Genomic DNA, 22,920 nt, shown 5'->3' with positions numbered 1-22,920 from the left:
CAGGTAGGAGAAGGACCTTCCTCCTGTTGTCGTTCTTCGGATGCGGGATGCTATGATTATGAAGAGATCTATCAAATGCTTTCTTACCATTAAAGAGACAAACATTCAGAGTGAACTTCTTACATACCAGTTGACGAGAGACAGGGCATATGATTAATATAACAACAGGCAATAAAACACCTAAAATATTGGATAGCATACAATTCATAATTTCCATCCCGGGTTCCAATCAGAGATTACTGTGCAAAGTGGCAAAGGGCCAGATGTATCAAGCTAAATTGCGATAGCAAATGCTGAAATTAGCACAATGTTAGCGTTTTCAATCGCAGTTGAGCTGTGTGCAATGCAGGAAAAAAAAACTACTCACAAAATCAGGAATCACAAAATTTGCTCATGCATTTAGAGAATTGCAATTTGTATCCATAGCATACTGTGATATTGTTGTAAGGAATCTCAAATTACCACCAACGTTAAGTTACTGGTAATTTGCAATTTCCTCGAAAAAAATCACTTCATTGCTTTTTTTAAAGTGCCATGTGACACACACACATGCACATTTCAGGGTGTCCTTTTGGAACCTATTGGGAACTCGTAAATTGCGCATGCAATTCCCATTCATTCCTATGGGCCTTTTGGAATGGATGGATGGGACGGGATTCCTTAAATTCCGTCCTCAATTTGCGATGCGCAACAAAGGAATACTTAGGCATCGCAAAAACAATTGCGATTACTATCTACATAGCATTTTGCGAGTTCTTAATAGCGATTCTCTAAAAGTTGCTATTGAGGACTCGCAAACTGCTACAATGATACATCTGTCCCAAAGTCCCTTGCAAAAAGTGCAAATGTGTTAGTTAATATTTGAGTGGTCATCAGAGCATACAGTTACATTTGTTTAAAAAAAAACACACAACTGGGTTTTAAATCAATATTTAAAAACATCAATCTTTACAGTAAAAGAAACTAAAAAGGAAATGTAAGTTTGCTTATATTCAGGAGTTAAGAACGATGACTATTTGTATTTTGTAACAGTGACTGTCCTGACAGATAATCTTAATAAGGCAGATGATCATATCTGCAACTCTTAGGAGTGAGTCGAGGGGGCTACCTGTGCCCTCCTTCTGATCGCCCATGAGTTGTGCACACAAATAAGGGTCTTGCATCTGATTTCAATAGGCGCAGGGCACTCTTAGACCTTGAGTTCCAAATTGCCTACAACCTGGGGTCAGCCATTTGCTCCAGGGTGTTGCATACGCTGTACAGGCAAAGAAAACATTGCCAATGTATTCTTGAGGGCAGGGACAACAGGGACAATGATTTGTCTGTGCTCTCTTGGTCAACCATGAGTTTGTGAATGCATTGATTGGCTGGCCACCATACCTACATTGAATGTGGAGCTTCCTGTCAGCTGGCCCCTTGATTGTATCGAGTTAGCTTTCTAGGGATCGGCTGACTTTGAAGTCTCTATATTCTTCAGTCAGTTTGCCCTGACTGCTGTGAGAGTATGTATTTGCTCAACCCATTCCCAGTAAAGTAGTTTAATCTGTCTTTTGGTGAAGGTTGGTGAACAAAGTTATGTCCTGAAAGAACAATACTGGACATAAGACTTCGGATTTATTTAATCTAGCCTATGCTGTGTGTCGTGTCTAGGGCACAGACCTCCTCAAAGGCAGCGGCATAGGGTTTCAGTTCCGCAGTGGAAACCATCTGCTGCCAAAACAACAGGGGGCGGAGTTTTGCTAAATCGCTGATGGGTTTGGTACCCATGTCGAGCTTCCGTGGGCAGAAAGGAGTGCTTTGCAGGAGAGAAGCCAGGTTTTTGTGGAACTTGTTGTCCAAGGTTGTCATGGCACTTGCTCTTGCTATACCCCACAAAGGGCACTGCTCATAGCCTTGAAACTATGTACGAGCTATGTAGGAAGGCGTTTGCGAATCGCAAACAGCCTTTTGGTATGTAGGTGCCACATAGCAAAATAAGGCATCGCAAAAATTGCGATGCCTTATTTTTCTCAAGCGTTTAAGGAATCACAATTTTGCGATTCCTTAAATGCTATCTAGGGGTGCCTTTTAAATTGCGATTTTGGCTTAGGGAATCATAAAATACCACCTACTCCAAGTAGATGGTATTTTGTGATTTCCTGTCAAAAGACATTTTTTTTATAAACTTCAAAGTGCCATGTGGCGCACAGACATGCCCTTAGCGTATTTATGTGCGCCACATGTACTTACAGGCACATTCCAGGGGTGCAACAGGTGTCCTTAGGACACCCTGGCACGCTTGGATTTTCACATAGTAAATCACAATTTGAGAATGTATCCCCATTGGCCTCTTGGCCCATAGGAATGAATGGCACACTCATTCCTTAATAGCGATTTGCAATTTGCTAATCGCAATTAAGGAAATTTTGAGATTTGCAAAAAAATTCCGAAGTATTACCTACATTCCATTTTGCAATTCTCGAATAGCGATTCATTTAAAATTGCTATTTGAGTATCGCAAAATGTGAATTACCTACATATGACCCGTAGTTTCTGTGCTGGTGAAATTGGCTTAGTGTAGGAGAGACTTAGGGGCAGATTTATGAGGCCCTTGCGCCACGTTTACGCCGCTGTTGCGTCACGCAAGGCGGCGTAAACGTGGCGCATCCCTACGAACGATTTACAACGTGACGCATCTAGGCAGATGCGTCACGTTGTAAAGCCCTGCGCCGCTTGTGGGCGTTCCGGCGCAGGGTGGGCGTTCCGGGGCAGGTGCGCCTCGCAAAAGTGGCTGAGTGAAATCTATAAGATTTCACTCAGTCACTTTCAGGCCAATGCTGCGTCAAAAGCCTGCGCCTGCTTGAAGCAGGCGTAGGTCTTGACGCAGCATTGTTAAGATGGGGCACCCCCGAGCCTTGCTGGAGCTGCGTCGCGCTTGCGACGCAACTCCAGCAATGCGCCACCTTTACGGCACAGATGCGTCACGCATCTGTGCCGTTTTTGCCCCATGGTGCGCCGCATTATAAATGCGGCGCACCATGGGTGGCGGAGCTGTGGCGCACTGTGGCGCACATTAACTGGCGCATCCCCGGGGATGCGCCAGTTAACATAAATCTGCCCCTATGTTCCTTATGTAGAACCCAGTTACCTGGGAAAATTTGAGGTAGGCCTTGTTAAGATGGTATTTCTAGGCCACACCCTCCAACAATTTAATTCCCAGGTAATCTGTTTACCAAACCTTTAACCAGTGTTTCCATAGTAAACTGTGTAAGTATTTTAAAATGTAGATAAGTGTATCTTTAAGATCCTTGAGAGGAAGGCTATAACCTCTTTTACACAAAGGAAAAAGTTGGCTCTAGGAACTCAAAACAGAATATCAGATGTAGCACAAATGAAACACAAAACTCAACAATCACACAACTGTACAATTTATTGGAAAGTAAAGTAATCAACTCTGTGAACACTGCCTAACAAAGCTATCATGTGTTTGAAATTGGGGTGGATGAGAAAGAGTAATTAACTGAACTACAACCCAGCAGAGATAAGACAAATTAACAACCGAAAAGGTAAATAATCAAATAGTGAGACAAGAGAGAGAAAGTGAAGTACAATTAGTGTGAGCAATAAAGAGTGGAAACTGGAAACAAATTCCCTCTGCTGATTGACATGACGGTTTATCAACGATCTATTTCTTGTGTGCCTTCACATAAATAATGCCTTTATAATCTGCCACATCATGCAAACGATTAACTCCCCTATGCAACACCTCTGACTCCTGAATGACACACCCAGCATCAAGAACAGCTTTCTTCACAAAGGCCTCTTCAAGGGATAGATTTGGAAACTTGAAGTTCTCAACCAGGAAATATGTTTGTTGCAGGCAGGCTATAATGATGAGATGACCCTTCTTTTTTAACAGCAACAAGGCATTTCTTAGAGTGCTGCAGAACTCCTCTTCGTTGGTCACATGACATTCCAGGCAATGCTTCAAGAAGAGACAGTCAACCAGGGGCAGGACTGTGGGAGAGAACGGGTTCTTTTTCCTGACATCATATCTAAGAACGCGCTTGATTCTGCATCGCAACCCATTTTGCTTCTCAGGCCACACTTCCCTAAAAACAAAGATATATGTACAGTTAGCACCAGGTAAATGTAAATGTACAGGAATTTATATAGCGCAAATCACCAAGCGGTTTCTAAGCGCTTGCTTAGGGAACCCGTCCTGGTATTCCCCTGTGAGATAACCCCGGCAGGGTATCCGCAAGGTGAAAGCCAGGCATCCCGCCGCAAGGGCCGTTGTGGAGATTAAGCAAGCTATTTCCCAGAGTCGCAGAGTGTGAACCCGTGAATCGAGTAGGCACCGGAGCGAGAATTGTCCAGTCCATGGACATTTTAGGACTCAAGACCCCGCCGAGCCAGGAATTGAACCCTGGTCCCGGGCTGACCTCTGCTTCCAGGTCTGCCTCCTCTAACCAGTGAGCCACACTTCTCCACATTATATATATTGTGTTGTAGGAAATATGAAAGGTGAATATGCTGTAGAATATATGAAACACTGCAAATTTGGGCAACAACAATCACAAGCAGAAACCCCACACCTGTTTGTGGTTAAAAAATAGTTGAGGCCCAAATCCTGTGCTGACACCAATATGGGGGAAAGGCCACTTAAGGATTCAATGGAATAGTAAACTGGAAAGGGTTTTCAGGTAAAGGCCAACTACCAGTTATCAGACTTGAATGTATTTATGAATTTAGCACACATGTCCATGGGCACGCGCCTTCAAACAGATTCTGGCCTGTTTAGACAATGTATACCAGTAACCACATTACCCAAACAGGAGCCTGATTAAACAGTGGGTGCAGGGTAGTAAATTAGTTCTGAGTACACAGAGGTCTTAGGCTCACAATACTGGCAGCACCCACTTCATTGAAACTACATTTACAATGAAACACACATTACCAAGCAGAAGAATGCTAATTTGTCAAGCATTGTTGTGAATGCAATAACAAATATAGAATGGTTTAGGTCAGAACTCTGGGTTATGAGTTCACATGTCTTTAAGTGTTTTTTTAATCGTAAATCGGTAACTTGCAAGTTTGCTGTTGTTTACTGTCTGTTAATACATCTTTGTGATAGTATGAATAAAAAGGCCTGGCTCAGAGCATCAATTTGAAATAAAGCCTGAGGTGCAGTCCTGATTGCCTGCTGAAGGCTCCACTCCCTGCCACAGCAGAGGGGTTTGTGTGGATATTATGCTTTGGAGCGTTTTGAGACACCCCGCAATCGTTGGCGAGCCAGCCAGGAGAGCCCTTTTGCCTCCCCCACCCCGACTGGTACTGGAAGACCGCCTCCCCACACTGCAGTGGCCAGTTCACACTTCTTGAAGAGGTAAGCAGACACCATGCACAGGCTAATATTATGTCTACGCACGGGGTTAAGGAGGATATGGGGACTGCTGTCTTCTTAAAAGCGAGTTCAGAGTGGATCATATTCTTTGTTTATGTAAAAACATGTCTTTCTTGGCAATGCAAAACACAGATGTAAATATTATTTAAAAACACACTGTAAACTTCACATATAGACAAAAGCGACTGCGAGAGACATTCTTTGCTATAACTGATTTGTCTCATGCACACTTTTGCTGTAATCCATTTCAGACATTAGAAAAAGGTCAAATCATCATTGATTACACAATGAACTATTTCTGAGATGATGGTTATATTGAAGATATGTTAAATTGTCAAGGTTTCAGTCTTTGCTGTGATAACATCTATAAGACCATCTTCAGCACAAATCGTTCTTATGTGGACTAGGTACTAGGGTACTGCATGTACGTTTTTTGACTCTGTATTTCTCCTGCACAATAAGATAACTGAACAAGATATTGGGCAACCCTTAGAGGCTTGGATAACACAGACTAAATATCAAGTAAAAGTGCACACAAAGGATTGTTTTAGAGGTAGAATGTCTTGAGTAATCTTCAAAAATGAATTATTTTAAGCCCTTTTTAGTGGCTTGTAACTCAATTTCAGAATCAATTATTTGTTTGTACAACAAATCTATCATAGATAAATTACACAACAAAAATGAACAATGCAAATAAATGAATACATTTCAAATGACTCATGTAAAAAACCATGCTGTGTAAAAGGGTACAGAATAAAATTCACATATAGACAAAAGCGACTGCGATATACATTCTTTGCTATAACTTATTTGTTTATGTAAAAACATGTCATTCTTGGCAATGCAAAACACAGATGTAAATATTTTTTAAATACACACTGTAAACTTCACATACAGACAAAAGCGACTGCGATATACATTCTTTGCTATAACTTATTTGTCTCATGCACACTTTTGCTGTAATCCATTTCAGACATTAGAAAAAGGTTGTACCTTCATTGATTACACAATGAACAATTCCTGAGATGATAATATAATGAAAATATGTTAAATTGTCATGGTTTCAGTCCTTGCTGTGATAACATCTATAAGACCATCTTCAGCATAAATCGTTCTTGTGTGGACTGAAGACCCTGGAGAACTGGGGACGTAAGTATATGGTCAAGAGCATGGAGTGATTCAATGCAGGAACAGAGAATTAATTGTAGTCCAAGGATAAAATTTACAGTGGAAGCACCCTTCTTCATGCAAGCGCACACTGCAAGACTATAAAAGTCTGTTGTTTATAGATCCAGCAATGAGTAATGTTGCTCAAGGGCAGCTCCTATATTATTCAAGAGCTGCCGTGGTCTGCCTCCCTTCCGAGTCTAAAGAGGCACAATAAAATAAGGCACTTACATTACTAGGGGCCTCACGAACCATATACTAAGTAAGTGGTATAAGAACCACTTCAGGAATAGTGAAGTGGTACTTATACCACTTACCTAGTATATGGTTTGTGAGGCCCCGAGGGCAGAATTGTATTTGTGCAACTTAAAATATGCTGAATGAGTAACTTGTAATATATTTCGATCTCTAACCTCATATCTGTATTTATTTCTAACACAACCTCCCTGAACTCTTTATGAGGTCAGAGATCGAAATACATTACAAGTTACTCATAAAGAGTGCAGAGGGGTTGTGTTAGAAATAAATACAAATATATTGGATATATACCTTGTGTGGTGTCCTTTCATTTGGTATTCAAGGGATTATAGGCCAGATGTAGGTAGCCAAATACCGGTCTGTAACGGCCAAAATTCGGTAATTTTGGCCGTTACCAACCGGTATTTGGAAAATGAGATGTAGGACTCAAAAATCTACCGATTTGGTAAATATGTATCGAAATGATACCGAATCAGAATTTACCGAATGCTTCTTTACTGATTTCTTATTTACCGAATCGGTAAATAAGTAATGGTAAAAATTGTCCATTGAGAAGTAGGAAGCACAAAAAATACCGAATTTCATGAAAATCGGTATTTAAGAGTCAGTATTAACCATGGATTGAAATCAGGTGGTAACCAGGTGCAGGCTATAAAAGAAGGTCCCAAAATGCAAAAGTGTAACCAGAATGGCGGCATTCTACGTCAAAGCAAGGCAGCTATGGCTACAGGCAGCAGGACAGAGAGTATGGAGAAGGGAGGAGCAGGTCTACAGGCAGAGGATAACACTCTTCCAGCTGACTGAGCCAGAGATACTGCAGAGGTACAGGCTACACCCCAGAACCATCCTGGACTTGATCAGGGACCTCCAACCACACCTGGACCACCCAACACCAAGGGCGCATGCCATCCCACCCCATGTGCAGGTGCTGTGTAGCCTACACCTGCTTGCCTCTGGGAGTTACCAGAGTGTGATTGCTGCAGTAGGTGGGGTGTCCCAGAGCTGCCTGTCCCATTTCTTCAGGAAGGTCCTTGAGGTCATGATGCAGAGAATGCATCATTACATTCGGTTCCCTGACACACCTGCGGAACTTGCTGAGACCAAAACAGATTTCTATCAACTGGCAAACTTCCCTCACGTTATTGGCTGTGTAGATGGCACCCACATCCCACTATGCCCACCTGCAGCAACAGAACACATCTACAGGAACCGGAAGTCAACGCATTCAATTAATGTGCAGGTAATATGCAACGCTGGCAACATCATAACAGACATTGTGGCTACATTTCCAGGGAGTACCCACGACTCATACATCTTCTAGAATAGTGGGATATACACACGCCTTGTTGCCGGCGAATTTTGGGATTGATACCTGCTAGGTAAATAACTGTGACACACCCTGACAGTCAATGCACATCGATCAATCATGAGTATGTGAATAATGTCATTCTCTTTTACCCCCAGGTGCTAGTGCACATGCTCTGCGGTCCTTTGTCCTCACCCCCTACTTGAATCCATCTACCAGGAGTGAGAGGCGTTACAACGCAGGACACAGAGCAACACGCAGGAATAGGGTGGGGAGTCATGTCTATGCATCTTACCTTGTTTTCTTGCAGCTCTGGCTGAGCTGTCAGCATCCCCAATCCCATGTATGCTTTCAGGCTCCAGGATGGATTCCACCAGCTGCTCCAGGTCTGTCAGTCTTGGTGCATGGCTCCTCCCTTCTCCAGTGGCTCCGGCTTCTTTCCTCTGTGTGGCAATTTTCTTTTTGGTGATGATCCGCAGATCATAGCACCTTTTTTTGAGGTCATCTATGTCCCTATGTATGACCCCAATGGCATTTACTTTTTGCCTGTATCTCCAGCCAGGTGTTCCATTTAACTGACTCTGCAACATGCAGAGACTGTTTGCCAAAGAGCTGGGTGTGGTGTTTGACCACCTCCTCCACCAGCACCTGGAGTTCAGCTGGGCTGAGTTTAATCTTCCTATTACGCTTAACTCCATCCTTCTGGCCTTCCTGGGACTCCATTTTGATGCTCTGTTGTGCTCAGGGCAGCCTGCTCCTCTGTGTTTCCTCCAGCTCTCCAAACTGTTCAGTTGCTCTGCACCTGCATGGGTGTGGCCAGCTCCAGGTACTGGGTAGGGGTAGTTGCATCTGATTGGATGGTTCCTCTGTTGCTTTGTTGTGGGGTGTGGTGGGTGTTCCTGATTGGTTGACTGGCTCACATGGCTTCTTTTCAAAATTCCCGATTCGGTATTTACCGATTTGGTATTTACCGATTTGAAAAATACCAAATCGGTAAATTCCGAATCGGTAAATCCCATTCATTCCAACGGGCCTGGAGGCCCATAGGGTTGAATGGGTTTTACCGATTCGGTATTTACCGATTCGGTATTTTCCGAATCGGTAAATACCAAATAGGGATTCCGATTGTTACCAAATCGGTAATTTTTACCGATTTTTTATCTACATCCCGTTTTCTGAATCTGAAATACCGAATCGGTATGAATCGGTATTTAAGAATCGGTAAACTGGGATTACCTACATCTGGCCCTATATATGGTAATACAGCTGGCTTCACATGCTCTCTGAAGTTTTAGCCTAAGACTGCTGGTCCATGCTACCACTAGGATAGCAGGTCTATAAGGTTGACGTTACACTCACCACCATAAGGGTCGTCTAGACTCGTGCAAGGTGCCCACTAGAATAGTGGACATCATATGCCAGGCTAACTTCTCACATCATGATCCAGTCCATGAAACAAATTGAGGATCCTGCACTGTTCATCGACAGATGAAAGAAAAAGGACTCAGAAAATAGGTCAGCATTGGGCGGTGACAGGAGTTAACTCTGTATTATTCTATGTCATAGTCAAGAAAGGGTTGCCCCCTGACGTGCAGGACAGCTTAGATAACAAAGTGACGCTTGAGACCAAGCCCTGGATAGAAATACAAACACATAATCCAGTTGAGCAAGAGATAGCAAGAGGAAGAAAGAACAAACAGAAAGTATCAGAGAGAACAGCAGCCAGGTTAGTGAAGCACAGACTAGATAAGAAAGGACGCGTAGAAGGGACTGTAATGGCGGTGTCAGACATTAAAATGTCTGTAGGATCGGTCCCAGTGCTCGCCCCACGAAAGGACCCACAGTGGCAGAATTATGTAAGGGTGCTAGGAAGTAGTAGAGGAGGACAAGGTGGAGTAGAAAATGGAAGGATGGCTCCTCCAAAAAGTGATGTGGCATGTCATTATTGTCAGTAGTTTAGGAAGTTGATTAAAGCCTGCGAAACGGAGGAGCAGGAGTTTATAATCAACCAGGAAATATGACAGAACAACCACAACCTAGTCCAAAAATCATATATCTGCCCCAGGCACCCTTGCAAAATAAGCAGCTGCCAAGGGTGCCATGAGCACTGCAGGGACACCCTCCTCAAAGCAACCATGCTCTCCCATGGGGACTTCCCTTCAAAGCAGACAAGGAGGTGTACTTGTGAGGAGAGGAAATCCTTTCCAGAATAATTCTATGGGAGGAGACACAGAATGAGGGTACCCAAAGAGTGTTTCTATGTGCCCAGTTGTGTCATTAAGGCACAGGCCAGATGAGGGACCCACTGCGATGGTAGCGAACAATGACAAAAGGTATGCATTTCTCTTAGATATTTGTCCAACTAAATCCTGTATCTGAGAGAGAGGTCTACCGATTTCAAACAGATCAATAGACATACAATGATTCTCTGGGAAAGGTATAAGGGTTCCTATTACCAAACTAGTGTAGATAGAAGTGGGAGTGAAACACATTGATGGATGTCTACTGTTCTCTCCAGCGTCCCCAGCAAATATGTCAATAAGTGATCTTAGGGCTGAATTAAATATGACCATTCACTTTGAATCAGATGGTACCATGGTTTGGTTCACCCCTGCAGTTCCACCAGACAGCATCATGGCACGAAGGGTAAATTCTTCCACCACAGACCAGATTAGAGAATGACCCTCTGACTGTGAGGCGTTAACAACAGCAGTATATGCCATTAGAGCAGAGACATTCGAGTTACTGGGAAAAGTTGCTGAATTACCCAAAGAATTCCTTTTTTTACAGCAAGGACAAGACACTGGTTGCTCTGATGCTGAATAAACATTGCGGATAGATGCCATGTAAATAACATCAACCCATGGCCCTCTGATAGCCAGCAACCGTAATCATGTCTTATGGGCATTTACATTCTTCTTTGAGCCAGGAAAGATGTTTAGGGAGATACTGTATGACCAACTGTTCCAGGATGATCACACAAAAACAGTCGTTATTTTTCAAGAAGGCGTGCTATTGAAGAGAGTGTTAAAAGTAAGAAGACCCACACCAAGCAGAGTGTTTGATTTAATCAAAGAAGCACATCTGTTCCACGTACTAGACATTTTGTGGACTAAGGGTCTCCATCATCAATCACGATTTATAATGCTCGGTCAATCTCCCGATATGGTTTCCAGGTGCTTGTAAGTCGCAAAGGCAAATTCAAATAGCCAGGTCTTGAGGGCCTTTCAAAATTCTAGAAGTGAGGTGATGGTCTGGAGTTGTGTGGGGAGGCTGTTCCATGTCTTTGCTGCAATGTGGGAGAAGGAGAGTCTACTGATTTTAAGAACGCATTTTTCAGCATCCCTTCTTATCCAGACAGCCACCATCTGAGCACATTTTCATATCGTGTGAATCAGTATTTGTACTCTTGTTTACATCAAGGCAATTGCAAGTCCCCTAGCATGTTCAACAGAGTGATATAGAACGACTTGTCAAATTTCCATTGTGGTGTCACTCTGTTGCAATATGTCTATGACATATTAATTTGTGGACCCACTGAGCAACAGTTCAAAAGAGACACTATATCACTTCTAACCACTCACAAAAGTAGAGAGGGAGAACATTCAGTACAGCCAGGAGTAAGTCCAATACTTAAGACAATTGCTGTCAGTGTCAGGTAGAAGTGTAACACTTTAAAGGGCAGCCTCCATCTGCCAAATGACCGAACCAGAAACTGTCAAAGGAATGCAGAAGTTTCTGGGTCTCTGTAATTACAGTGGGTTTTTGAATATAGCACATTATTAGCACACTCGTTAGCTGATTTCAAACAGGTGAGAGACAGAGGGGATGGGATAACATGCACACAAGACATTGATATTTCAAAAATTTAAAAACTGAAATAACAAATGTCCTAGTCTTGGGAACTCCTGATTGTTCTAAAGAGTTTTATTTATTCTGCTATTGTAACTGTCGGGTGATGCAACTATCCTCGCGGGGAAGTATAATCTAGGGCGCAAACCCTCTGCTTTCTTCAGTGCGCTGCTGTATTTAGTTATGAAGGACACTATGCCTGTGAGCATGACCTGACCACTGCCGTCTTAGCCGCGCAGAAGAGCACCTTTGACGCTACACACATAAAATGCAATATTTGCCACCATTCAGAAGATGAAGAACCAGAGAGTATGGGGTCTGGTTGTGTGAGAGGGAGCAGGAGAAAACTGTTGTGGTTATTCAAGTCTACATATCATTGATGACAGTGATAGAAATAACAACACACCCACCAAATAGAGTGTTCAATTCAGTCAAGGAATTGCCCCTGTGCCTATTGATGGTTTCAAGTCTTTTTGTTCTCTGGCAATCCCACCACCAGCAGGGAGGGGCAAGGGGAGTTTGGTTGTTTTTATGTTAGTAAAATTCAAGAACCTTAGTGTCAAGTGGTTTTGCCATGTTATTTGATTCTACGGGTTGTCTCAGCGAAACAAGTTAATGTCACTTTGGTAAATTTGTATTTTTAATGTTTTTCAGCACAACCTGTTGGGATCATACAGGAATTGTGGAAATTAGAGGAAAGCCATTCTTGTAGCAAAGGATGCTATATACCAATTACTTTGACTTTAATATTTAGCAGTGTACGTTTAGCAATAATTAATTAGATTTGTGGAGTAACCAATGAAGAAAGGGAAGAGGCAAGCCATTTTAAGCACATGGCCTATAGGGAAGCATTACATAATAATTTCATCCTTATAAATAATATGTCATCGTCATACAACTTTATCTCCCAAAATATCACACATGTCCTGTCGTTTGTAGGTAGGGGTAAGGGCAGCACGATTGACTTTGCAATACTTTCCAAAGATCCTACAGTGTAATTATTAAGCCACAAGGAGCATCCCTTACCCCATAGTAATGACAACCCCATCGTCTTATGTTTGGCCAGCCAGCTGCAAGTGGGGGGGCGGCGCCTTACTGAACCTCACAGTTCATCTTTCCCAGGAACAGGGAGTATGGACTAAATGGGATCGCACTGACCCAAGTAGATTATTCTAAGACTTAGTCAAAGATGCTAGTCAGGAGATCTCTCAATGCCTCTCATTAGAAGCTAATCCCAATAAAATCCAGGATAGTTAGTCAGCAATTTGCAAGACAGCTGCCCAACTACTACGAAACGATAGGCCACCTAAAGGCACTATATTCCACTCCTGGTACAACCAGGACTTCAGTTCAGCTTTAAAAGCCCTTAAAAATGCAAACAACTCAGGGGCATATTATTGCTTTGCTTGGTTAGAGACAAAATGTTACTGCTGAGCTGCGGCGATTTTTACCGCAGATAAACCTTGGTATTACCAAGGCTTATCGCAAATGCGATAAAAAACTGCCGCAATGCATGAATATAGCTGAAAAGTCCGCGATATTCACGCATTAGCGACCAAATGCTCTTAGCCATGTTATCCACCTCCCATTGGATAACATGGCTAAGAACTGCTCAGGGGCAGGTGTTAGCTTTTGGAGATATTCGCGCTTAGCACGAATTTCTCCAAAAGTTGGTAATAGGAGATAGCGATGTTAGCGACTGTTTCCAGTCGCTAACATCTTGGCACGCCCACTTTGCATGTCATTAGTGATGAATATCACTGATATGCAAAGTGGGGCCCAAGATGGTCGCTTTCTCCTTCTAGCTGTCGCTAACTGGTGTTAGCGACAGCTAGGTAATAGGGAGATCATTTTATCTCCGCTTTCTTGGCTTTTAAAGCCAAAAAAGCAGAGATAAACCCCCTTGATAATATGCCCCTCAATTCCTTAAATCACAGAGTAGGTAAGCTCAAATCAGCTATGAAAAAGTGCTGGTAACCAGGAAACGGGAGATCAGGGTCAAAGCTTGGGAAGACCTAGATAAAGCAGGTCATTGACAAGACAGAAGGATTTAATGGGACGTTATCAATAGTCAGAGGACCCTGTAAACAGGAATGAATGTCAGGTCTTAGAACAAGCGTGAGTAAGTCATTTCTTCTAAATGTTTCATCCTGAGGACCATCCCAATTAACCCCATATGGAACCAACAATTGACCCACTCTTTTTTTTACGACATCTAGTCACGCAAATTTGTTGTCTTCAAAGCGGTCACATCAGCTGTTCAGAGTGCTGCCCCACGCCAGGCCCCAGGCACCGACGGCGACCCCATTGACATGCTAAAACCTAATTTGGAATTTTGGGGTCCATTATTTATTAAAGCAGTTGTGAAGAGAAGCCCAATTAACACATGGATGGAATCCACTGCAGTACCTATAGTTAAGAAAGAGAATAGGAATTGCCCAACATGTCATGGCCTGATTTCTTGGTCAGATGCCACAGTAAAATCTCTAGGATAGATGATTCTGGAAAATCTGGAAACTTGGGCAGAAAATAACTCTTTCTTTTCAAAGGTTCAATATGGTTTCTATCCAGGACTGGGGACCATCGAACAGGCACTGCACTTATTTCTTATCCCAGGAAAATATGTCAAAGTTAGAAGCCGTTCATTACATTTGGCATGTATGGACTTCTCCTGTGCTTTTGACTTGGTGAATAGGGGAAAGCTGCGGTCATTAATAGAGGTAGCTGGGTGGATCCACCATTACTGTAGCTCATAAGGCGGTTACACTGTGATACTACCACCAAGGTCCACTACACTCAACACGGTGTTGCACCCAATCCATAAAGGTAGCCTGAGGGGTCAGGCAGTGTTGTATAATGCCACCTTTTCTGTTTCTATTTTATATTAATTCCCCAGAAAAAAACTTGCATTTATGTAGTGATGATACCCCTAGAATTGTCTCCCGACCAGTCCTATTTCTTTTATATGCCGATGATGCAGTTTTAATCTTAAAAACAGCAACTGGCCTCCAGAAACCTTTAAATGGTTTTAATAGTTTTATGATACACCTGAGTCTAAAAGTAAACCACCAGAAATTGTTTAATTTACCTTTAGTCGGAAACACACTAAAACAAACAGACGTATTGCCGAGACTACAATCACAAAGATTGTCCAGTTCACTTATTTAGGCATCCCGTTAGAAGCAAACCTGCAATGAGGAGGCATGACCAGTCAGAGGATACAGAAAGAGGGAATAATGAGTGAATCTATTCTTAGATTAGCAAAAAAAATGGGTCAGAAGCCAATTAAAGAGACGCTCCAGTTACTTAAGTCTAAATATCTAGGAGCGAGAACATAGGGAATGGGCATGTGGGGACACAAACAGCACCCATAATAAAGGCATTTGAAAACTACCCCAATCAACCCCAAGCTTTATATCCCACAGTGAATTGGGTATGAGCTATTTAGAAGACACCGTTTAAAAGGCCCCCCTCTTATTCTGGGTCAAAATATGGCCTACCCCACGTGCAGATTTTTCGAAAGACATTTTAGATGACTGCCTGGAATTGGACAATAGATGCTCTATCCTGTGATTGGCATATGTAAAGAAAAGCTTTAATAACCTGGGCATGATTACATTTTTTGATTCTCCAGACTACATTGGGCCCCAAACTAAGTCCATAGTTAAGAGAAACTGTAACATGATAAATTAGGAGATTAGATTAACAAGGGTAAGTCGTTTAAATTCAGTTCTTAACTATTTACCTATCTCAACAATGCATGCAACAGAGCAGGACTTAACATGGGTAGAAAAATCAGAACTCAAATGTTATCTTAGAAGGCTCAGATTACATACAATGCATTTTGTGGTTGCTTTCCCTAACCTTGGTTTGAATCTCTTCAGGTTTGCTCATGTGACAACTCCCTATCATTAACAACAGCACACTTTATACTTGTTTGCGCTTTATACAGCAGCTTGAGAAGACTCTTTTTTACGACCACTTTTAAAGTGTAAGGGATTGATTGTTTTTAAATGTTTAGATACCCCTACAATTTGCTTCTCTGTCCTCAACTACATTTTATCAATTTCAAAACTGAGGAGGATTTACCACTTCTAAGGATACTTATTTTATCAAGATGAGAATGCTAAAGTTATAATGAGCACAAACCACTAGGGGTGCCTCACGTCTCCCACAGATCCGACCCCACCATCGCACCCAAGCTAAGCCACACCATCAATGCCAACAGTAGATCCAACTGCTCGCGCCGCAGCGTCAAGCAGACTCAGGCATCGTCTGGCTGTCTGAAGGCACCGTCCTTCCACCAAGGCCCTCTGACGTGGACTATTCTTCCCGTGGTATCAATATCCTGCACCAGATCTTGGGTAACTACAGGAAAAGGTACTCCTTGCATCCAGCTGTTCGTATGAGGTTATCACGCCATTGAGGGGTTATGCACATGGATTAAATTGAGTGACTTTACCCTAATTGTGCACATTGTGATTCTATGTGGCACGCCCTTGAGGCTTACTTTAATTACACAGGCATGTGATATATGCCGTGCTGATGATGATACCAGTATCTGTTCCAAGGGATCGAAATGCCGTCGACCACTTGTATAGTTACACACTGTCAACCAATGCGTTTCATTAGTGTGTTAACTACTTTGGATTGATCTGTTATGTTTTATCATTGATCTATAGCATCCAATCTTTCGTTGCCTGAAGAAATCTTTTGTTTATTTGTTTTTGTTTGTTATGTTTTTTATGTATTGGATACAGGAGTGTATCCCACTATATTGTCTGTTCTGAAAATTTTGTTATATACTTCATTTATTAAATTCTATGTCCGGCTGGACACCTTTTTGAATATAGCACTTATTGTGTGCTATACCTTATTGAATTGTTTTATAAAATGTGTTAACGACCATTGTTGTTTTACGAAGAGACACCATCAATGCCAGCTTCGATTCCGGCTTCTTCTGCGACACCTGGAAGTGGGCAGAGGTCAAGACGCTCCTCCAAAAACCCTCAACAGACCCGATGGACCTTAAGAACTACTGTCCAATCTCTGTCCTTCCGGTGTCAGCCAATGTCACTGAGAAAATCGCCAACTCCAAGCTGACTATCTTCATCAAAGAGAACGCCATCCTCGGCTCTACTCATTCTGGATTTTACTGTAACAACAGCACTGAGACTGCCCTCCTTGCTGCCATCGATGACATCCGCATGCTCCTCAACCAGGGCCACACCACGGCCCTTATCCTACTAGAGCTCTCCACAGCCTTCAACACCGTATCCCACCAAACCCTCGCAGCCAGACTCCATGATGCTGGCATACAGGGAACCACCCTCAACTGGATCCGTTCCTTTCTCACTGGCAAAACCCAAAGGATCAGGCTCCCACCCTTCGTCTCCGAACCCATGGAGATCAACTGTGGAGTCCCCCAGGGATCATTGCTCAGCCCCACGCTTTTAAAAATCTATATGGCCCCCCTTGCTACCATAGTCAGATAAAATGGGCTCAGCAGGGTATCCTACATGGATGACACCCAACTCATCCTCTCCCTCAATGAGAACCCGAAGATACCAGACTAATTTTCCAGGAAGGAATGAAAGACATTGCAGCCTGGCTGAGAATCAGCTGCCTGAAGCTCAACTCAGAGAAGATAGAGGTCCTCATCCTTGTATCCTCCCCCTCTGCCTGGGACATCACCTGGTAGCCCCCTGCCCTCAGAAACCCACCCTCCCCTATGGACTATGCCTGGAACCTCAGCATCATTCTCGACTCCTCTCTCACCATGACTCACCAGGTCAACGCTGTCGCCTCCACCTGCTTCGTTGTATTAGAAAAGATTTGCACCGGGCAAAGAGCTAACTATTTAGTTGTGCAGCAGTCCTATCAATGATATACCAACACCTGCTTCAACTCCCTCTGCATCCTCAGCAAGATCCCCCTGAAGCCAGGAAGTCAGTCACCCATGCATTTTTAACTAGCAGACTGGACTATGGAAATGCCCTCTAAGTTGGAATCAACAACTCCCTTCAACTCTCTACTACTCAAACTCCAGCCCATAGTGGCCAGCACCCCTCCACAGGAGCATCTGCTAGATCTTCACTGGCTTACTGTCAAGAAGGGGGAAACCTTCAAGCTACTCACCCACACCTACAAATACCACCACAACATCAGACCCAAATACCTCAAAGAAAGAGTCTCTTTCCACTTATCCAAAAGAAACTTCAGCTTCATCAACCTTGCCAGAGCAGAAACCTCACACATCCACAGAACCAGAGCAGGTGGAAGAGTCTTCTCCTCCGTCGCAGCCAAGGCCTAGAACAAACTCCCAGTCAGCATCAAATGCTCCTGCTCTCTGAACACCTTCAGGATGAGCCTCAAGTCCTGGCTTTTTGACTGACCCAGATCTGCACCACCCCAGCACCGTGAGACCTAATGGGTAAATCACAGATTGATTCATTTATATAATTGTGTGAAAGTTTATATAATTAGGCAAAGGGCATATTTATTGGGTCCTCATGTTGTTGGCCTTATCTGTACTGACACGCCATCTCAAATCACACTGAAAGAAGGTGCCATTTTGCCCAGAGTGAAGCAATATCCTCTACCCAAGGAAGCATATGAGGGCATCATCCTTTCTATACATCTGTTGCTGGAGCAAGGAGTGATTTACACTGAAATGTCTCCTTGTAACACCACAATTTACCCAGACAAGAAAGCCAAGGGTAGTACTTGGTGCATGGTTCTGGACCTGAGCCCTCTGAATAACATAGTGGTAACAGAATTCCCAATTGACCATGACCCATCTATCATCTTGATTAATATTTCCCTGGACGGCAAGAGCTTTTCCATAATCAACTTAAAGAATGCCTTCTTCAGCATCCTTTTCCATCCAGACAACCACTAGCTGGCAGTATTCTTATATTGTGAGCCCCCTAGCAAATCCAACAGAGAGATAAAGAATGACCTTTCAAAGTTCCAATGTGACAGCACTCTGTTGCAATATGTTGATTACATATTGATTTGCTGTCCTACTGAGCAACAATGCAAAAGAGACTCTTCTAACCACTCTTGCCCACAGAGATCACAAAGTAGAGAGAATTAATTACAGCCAGGTGTAAATCCAGTACTTAGGAAAAATGTTTTCCAGCATCTGGTTGCCATTCAATGAAATTAAATTAAATGAAAACATATTTATATAGAGCAATAGCTACCCTGAGGCCTCCCAGAGCTGCAGACGAAAGTGGACAACGGAGAAAGCCCAGTAGTCAGAATGATTTGTTAAAGAGCAGTGTTTTTAGGAGTTTACGAGAGGGCAGCACATTAGGTTCTGCCCGTATGCATGGGGGGAGAGTGTTCCATCGCTTTGTGGAGTTATAGGAGAAGGGGCATCCGCCACATCTTGCTTTCTTTATTCTTGGGGGAAGGGCAAGGAAAGAGGATACTGTGCGGAGTTTTCTGCTAAGTTGATAGGGAGTTATCGTAAATCTCCAGAAGGTCTTATGAGCAATACACATGGCTTTGAATTGGATTCTCTCCCTGACAGGTGTAGTGAAGGCTGGGCCTTACTTGCGCACATTGCTTATTGCTGCTTTTGCACACAACACTAAGGGGCCGATTCTGATTTTGGATGGAAGGGCTCTGGAGCATGTTCAGAGCCCTTCCGACCGAACTGGAATGTGTGGGCCGATTCCTTTCTGGCCCAGTCGGAAAGGAATCCGACTCGGATCTCCGGATTGCAGACGACAGGCTCGGAGTGCCTGTCAGCAGTCCAGAAATCCTTCCAGCACTCCCCCTGTCACCTTTGTATGATCGAGGGAGTATGATGGCAGCTCTTCACTGCCTTTTCTTGACGGTCTGTCCGGCACAAAAAGGCAGTCGTAAGCTGTCTCTGGGTACCCCTAACAGGGCCCCCATGGATATGAGGCTGCCGGATGGCAGCCTGGGGGCACCTATGGTGCCCCCCGTTGATCCCTGCACCCGGTGGCAGGCACCTTGGGGTGCTGGCCACAGGGTGCAGGGATGAACTGCACCCCTGCTTTCTACATTGCAAGCATGTTTTCCGGTCGGAAAGCATGCTAGCATTGTAAGGTATACGAATGCGACCGAACACTGTTCAGTCACAACATACTCGCAGGGCTGTAACCGACGACAGCAGGTCGGTCGGTTACAGCTCCTGCCTGATGTCGGACGGACTCAGGTCCATCCGACATTGGAATAGGCCCCTATATGTAACTGTTGTTGTAAGTTAGGCTGTGGGAATTGCTTCACATGAGAGTGGCTTGTTTTCAACCTCCCTAGACTTCCTGCTCGACCTTAGTCTGCACAGTGAGTGCTGAAGCCTCCAAGGTTATCAAAACAAGGTTAGGTGTTGATCGGGCTGATCGGCTCATGCGCTAGACAGAACATGCATGCAGCTGCAGCTAGCTGAAATTCTGGTGCCTTTAATATCACACTGCATGCATGAGAGCTTCACTGGCTTTCAGTGAAAAAGAGATCATCTTTCAAGATCTGCTGCCTCACCTTTAAAGTTCCCTCACATCCATCCATGGTTTTTGGTGCATTCTCAGATATATAAACAATAGTAGTTCTGGGAAAAATCTGCCCCTTCCCAGGTGGGGTAGAACAAGGAGAGATATTAGAAAGAGGAAAAAGGCTTGGAGTATAATTTGTGTGCAGGAATGTGTCTCTTCCTGAGCTGTAGCAATCCTGGCTTCATTGTAGGCACCCTGGCACCATGGCACAAGGGTGCTTGTGTAGGTGCAAGGCAACACTCAGAGCAGTAGGCAGATAGAGAGAGCAGGAATGGGTTATATCTTAGTAGATGTGATACATTCTTACTCTCTCCATGTCACACAACGCAGAGCAGCAAGGCTTCTTGCTCCGTTTCATTACTGTTTTATAAGTCTTCCCAAAGTATCATGACAGGTGCAATGGTACTCCATAAAAAGGAAAGGTAAAGTTGTTGCTCCATTGCATTGCCTGACGTTTTCTTAAATCTTGCCATGAAACCTACAAATGATGTGTCTTTCCAAGAGTTTTACTACACATGCATTAATGTCAGAAATGTTGAAAGTGTACTGTGAGTCCAAACTTTCACACTTTTACACATGCTTTCAGCCCTCTTTTTCTCTAGTGGCATTACACCAATCGGTACAGAATACATACCTGTTGCCTTGAAGCTCACAAGTCAACTTGGCAGCATGGCTGCAGTCAATAGCCCCAGGAGCATTTTTCAGCCATTTCTCCACCTCCGCGATGCCTTTATCAGTCGAGCCACCGATAATGATCTCCGTGAAATAGTCACAGCATGGAAGAATGTAATGGAAGTAAGGACCAATGGACAACTGGCATAGAGTTTCTCCTTTCACATCACCTGGTTAGAAAACAGTTCATAAATAGAATTATTACTAAAATCCCTACAAATGCCATAGGAGCTATTCAATTCAATACTTTTTTACTTATACATTAGATGAAGATAATTCTGTGGCTTCATACTTGTAAACCTTTTGTTGCCAATGATGTATCGGTTGCATCATCAGCTGTGGCACCGGTTTGCCAAGGAAGTAAACGTTACGCCCTCTACATACTACAGATTTTTATTATTTAGCTTCACAAGCTGGGGAAGCTCTGTAGATACTATACCAAAGTGAGGTATAGGGGGTACAGAGTCCAGTGCAACCCAAAAGGCAGGCAGAGGTAAAGTTAGATAGCACCTCACTCTCTATTTGTGGTAGTATGGTCGAGCAGTAAGGCAGTATCAGAGGACAGTGTTAAGCTTTATTGTACATACTCAGTCAGCAAAGGCATTCACACACGCTAAGACTGAACTTCGGTCCAATTGTTTTTGTATTAAAATATTCTTTTAGTTATTTTATTTCCTAGAACCAAGCAAGCCTGGCACAAGTAAGTGTTACGTACTTTGCAGTATAACGTTTGTAACACAGATTGGATTGCAATTGTAAATGCACTTTGTTTTGACTTACAGTATTGTTTCTGAGAAATGCAGTGCTTTGTAAATACAGTACATATACTTTGTAAAGGATTTTCAGTAAGATTACAGGTAAGTTACTTTTGAGATTACTTTTCCCTCACAGAGTGGTATACCTGGCTACTACTCTTGTGGCAGAGACTCTGCACATAAAACATATGGCCATCACTTTTAAGAAGCTTGCGTGTGTCCTTCCATCTTGAGAATGGCCTGTATGATAAGGTCAGTCGTGCTTTGTGATGGGGAGACAAGATTATACTGAATGTGGAGGCCATATTTTGGTGTTTTATGCAGATCCAGAGAGTGGCTTTTGCCCTGGCTGACAAGAGATAGACTAAGTGGGAGAGTTGGAGCTCAGTGTACTAGTCCTTTCATCAGTGAGTGTAATCCACAGCTCCAGGGCCAGACTCCACTGGCAGGGGGGTGCCATGAAGCACATAGTTTAGTGCATGTGGTAGAGAAGGGAGATGGGTGTGAGGGATGTTGGGTTTAGGGAGTGGGGGTGTCATCGTGGAGAGTGACATTTAGGGGAGCATGAAAGGGTCCTTATAACCCCGGTAAAATGAGCCCAGATTAGGCAGTATAGAATTTAAAGGCGTTCATAACAAGAGGCCACCTCAGGGGCACAGTGTCCATCCGATAATATTCATCTGGAAGCAGCGGGTTGCCAATCATTCTATCTGGAAGGGTCTCTGGCAGGTCCACTGGCAGCCGGGGAGGTAACTTCAAGGGTGATCTTCCTCCATACAACTCACTGTTTGCTCCTTATCTGAAGATGTATTGAAAGGCCTGTGGAGCAGTCTCTCCATTAAGTGTGATAAGTGTCCACCTTGTTCTGTTGGGGAGTTGTGCAAATGTAGAGCCAGGGTGGGATGAATGTGCTTATTATCTAAGAAGTTTAGGAAGTGGACTGGATCATCCAGTTTAGAATTGTCTCCCATCGGTATCCACATTGTGGCGGGTTCC

The 22,920-nt window shown here is 43.5% G+C and overlaps 1 protein-coding gene across 1 annotated transcript in view; it reads right to left on the bottom strand.

Moving 5' to 3' along the window:
* Window positions 1-3,391: 3,391 nt before the first annotated feature.
* LOC144752113 (indolethylamine N-methyltransferase-like) overlaps window positions 3,392-22,920 on the bottom strand; it is a 37,181-nt gene continuing 17,652 nt past the window's right edge. Inside the window, exons 2-3 of the mRNA XM_078640056.1 lie at window positions 21,132-21,339; window positions 3,392-4,091 (exon numbers count right to left, since the gene is read on the bottom strand). Of these exons, the coding sequence (XP_078496182.1) occupies window positions 3,665-4,091; window positions 21,132-21,339 (635 nt within the window). The 3' untranslated portion in view covers window positions 3,392-3,664. The remainder of the gene's footprint in view (window positions 4,092-21,131; window positions 21,340-22,920) is intronic.

Source organism: Lissotriton helveticus, chromosome 4_2, assembly GCF_964261635.1.
Source record: "Lissotriton helveticus chromosome 4_2, aLisHel1.1, whole genome shotgun sequence".
NCBI lineage: Eukaryota > Metazoa > Chordata > Amphibia > Caudata > Salamandridae > Lissotriton > Lissotriton helveticus.
This window is presented reverse-complemented; position numbering and strand designations above follow the sequence as displayed.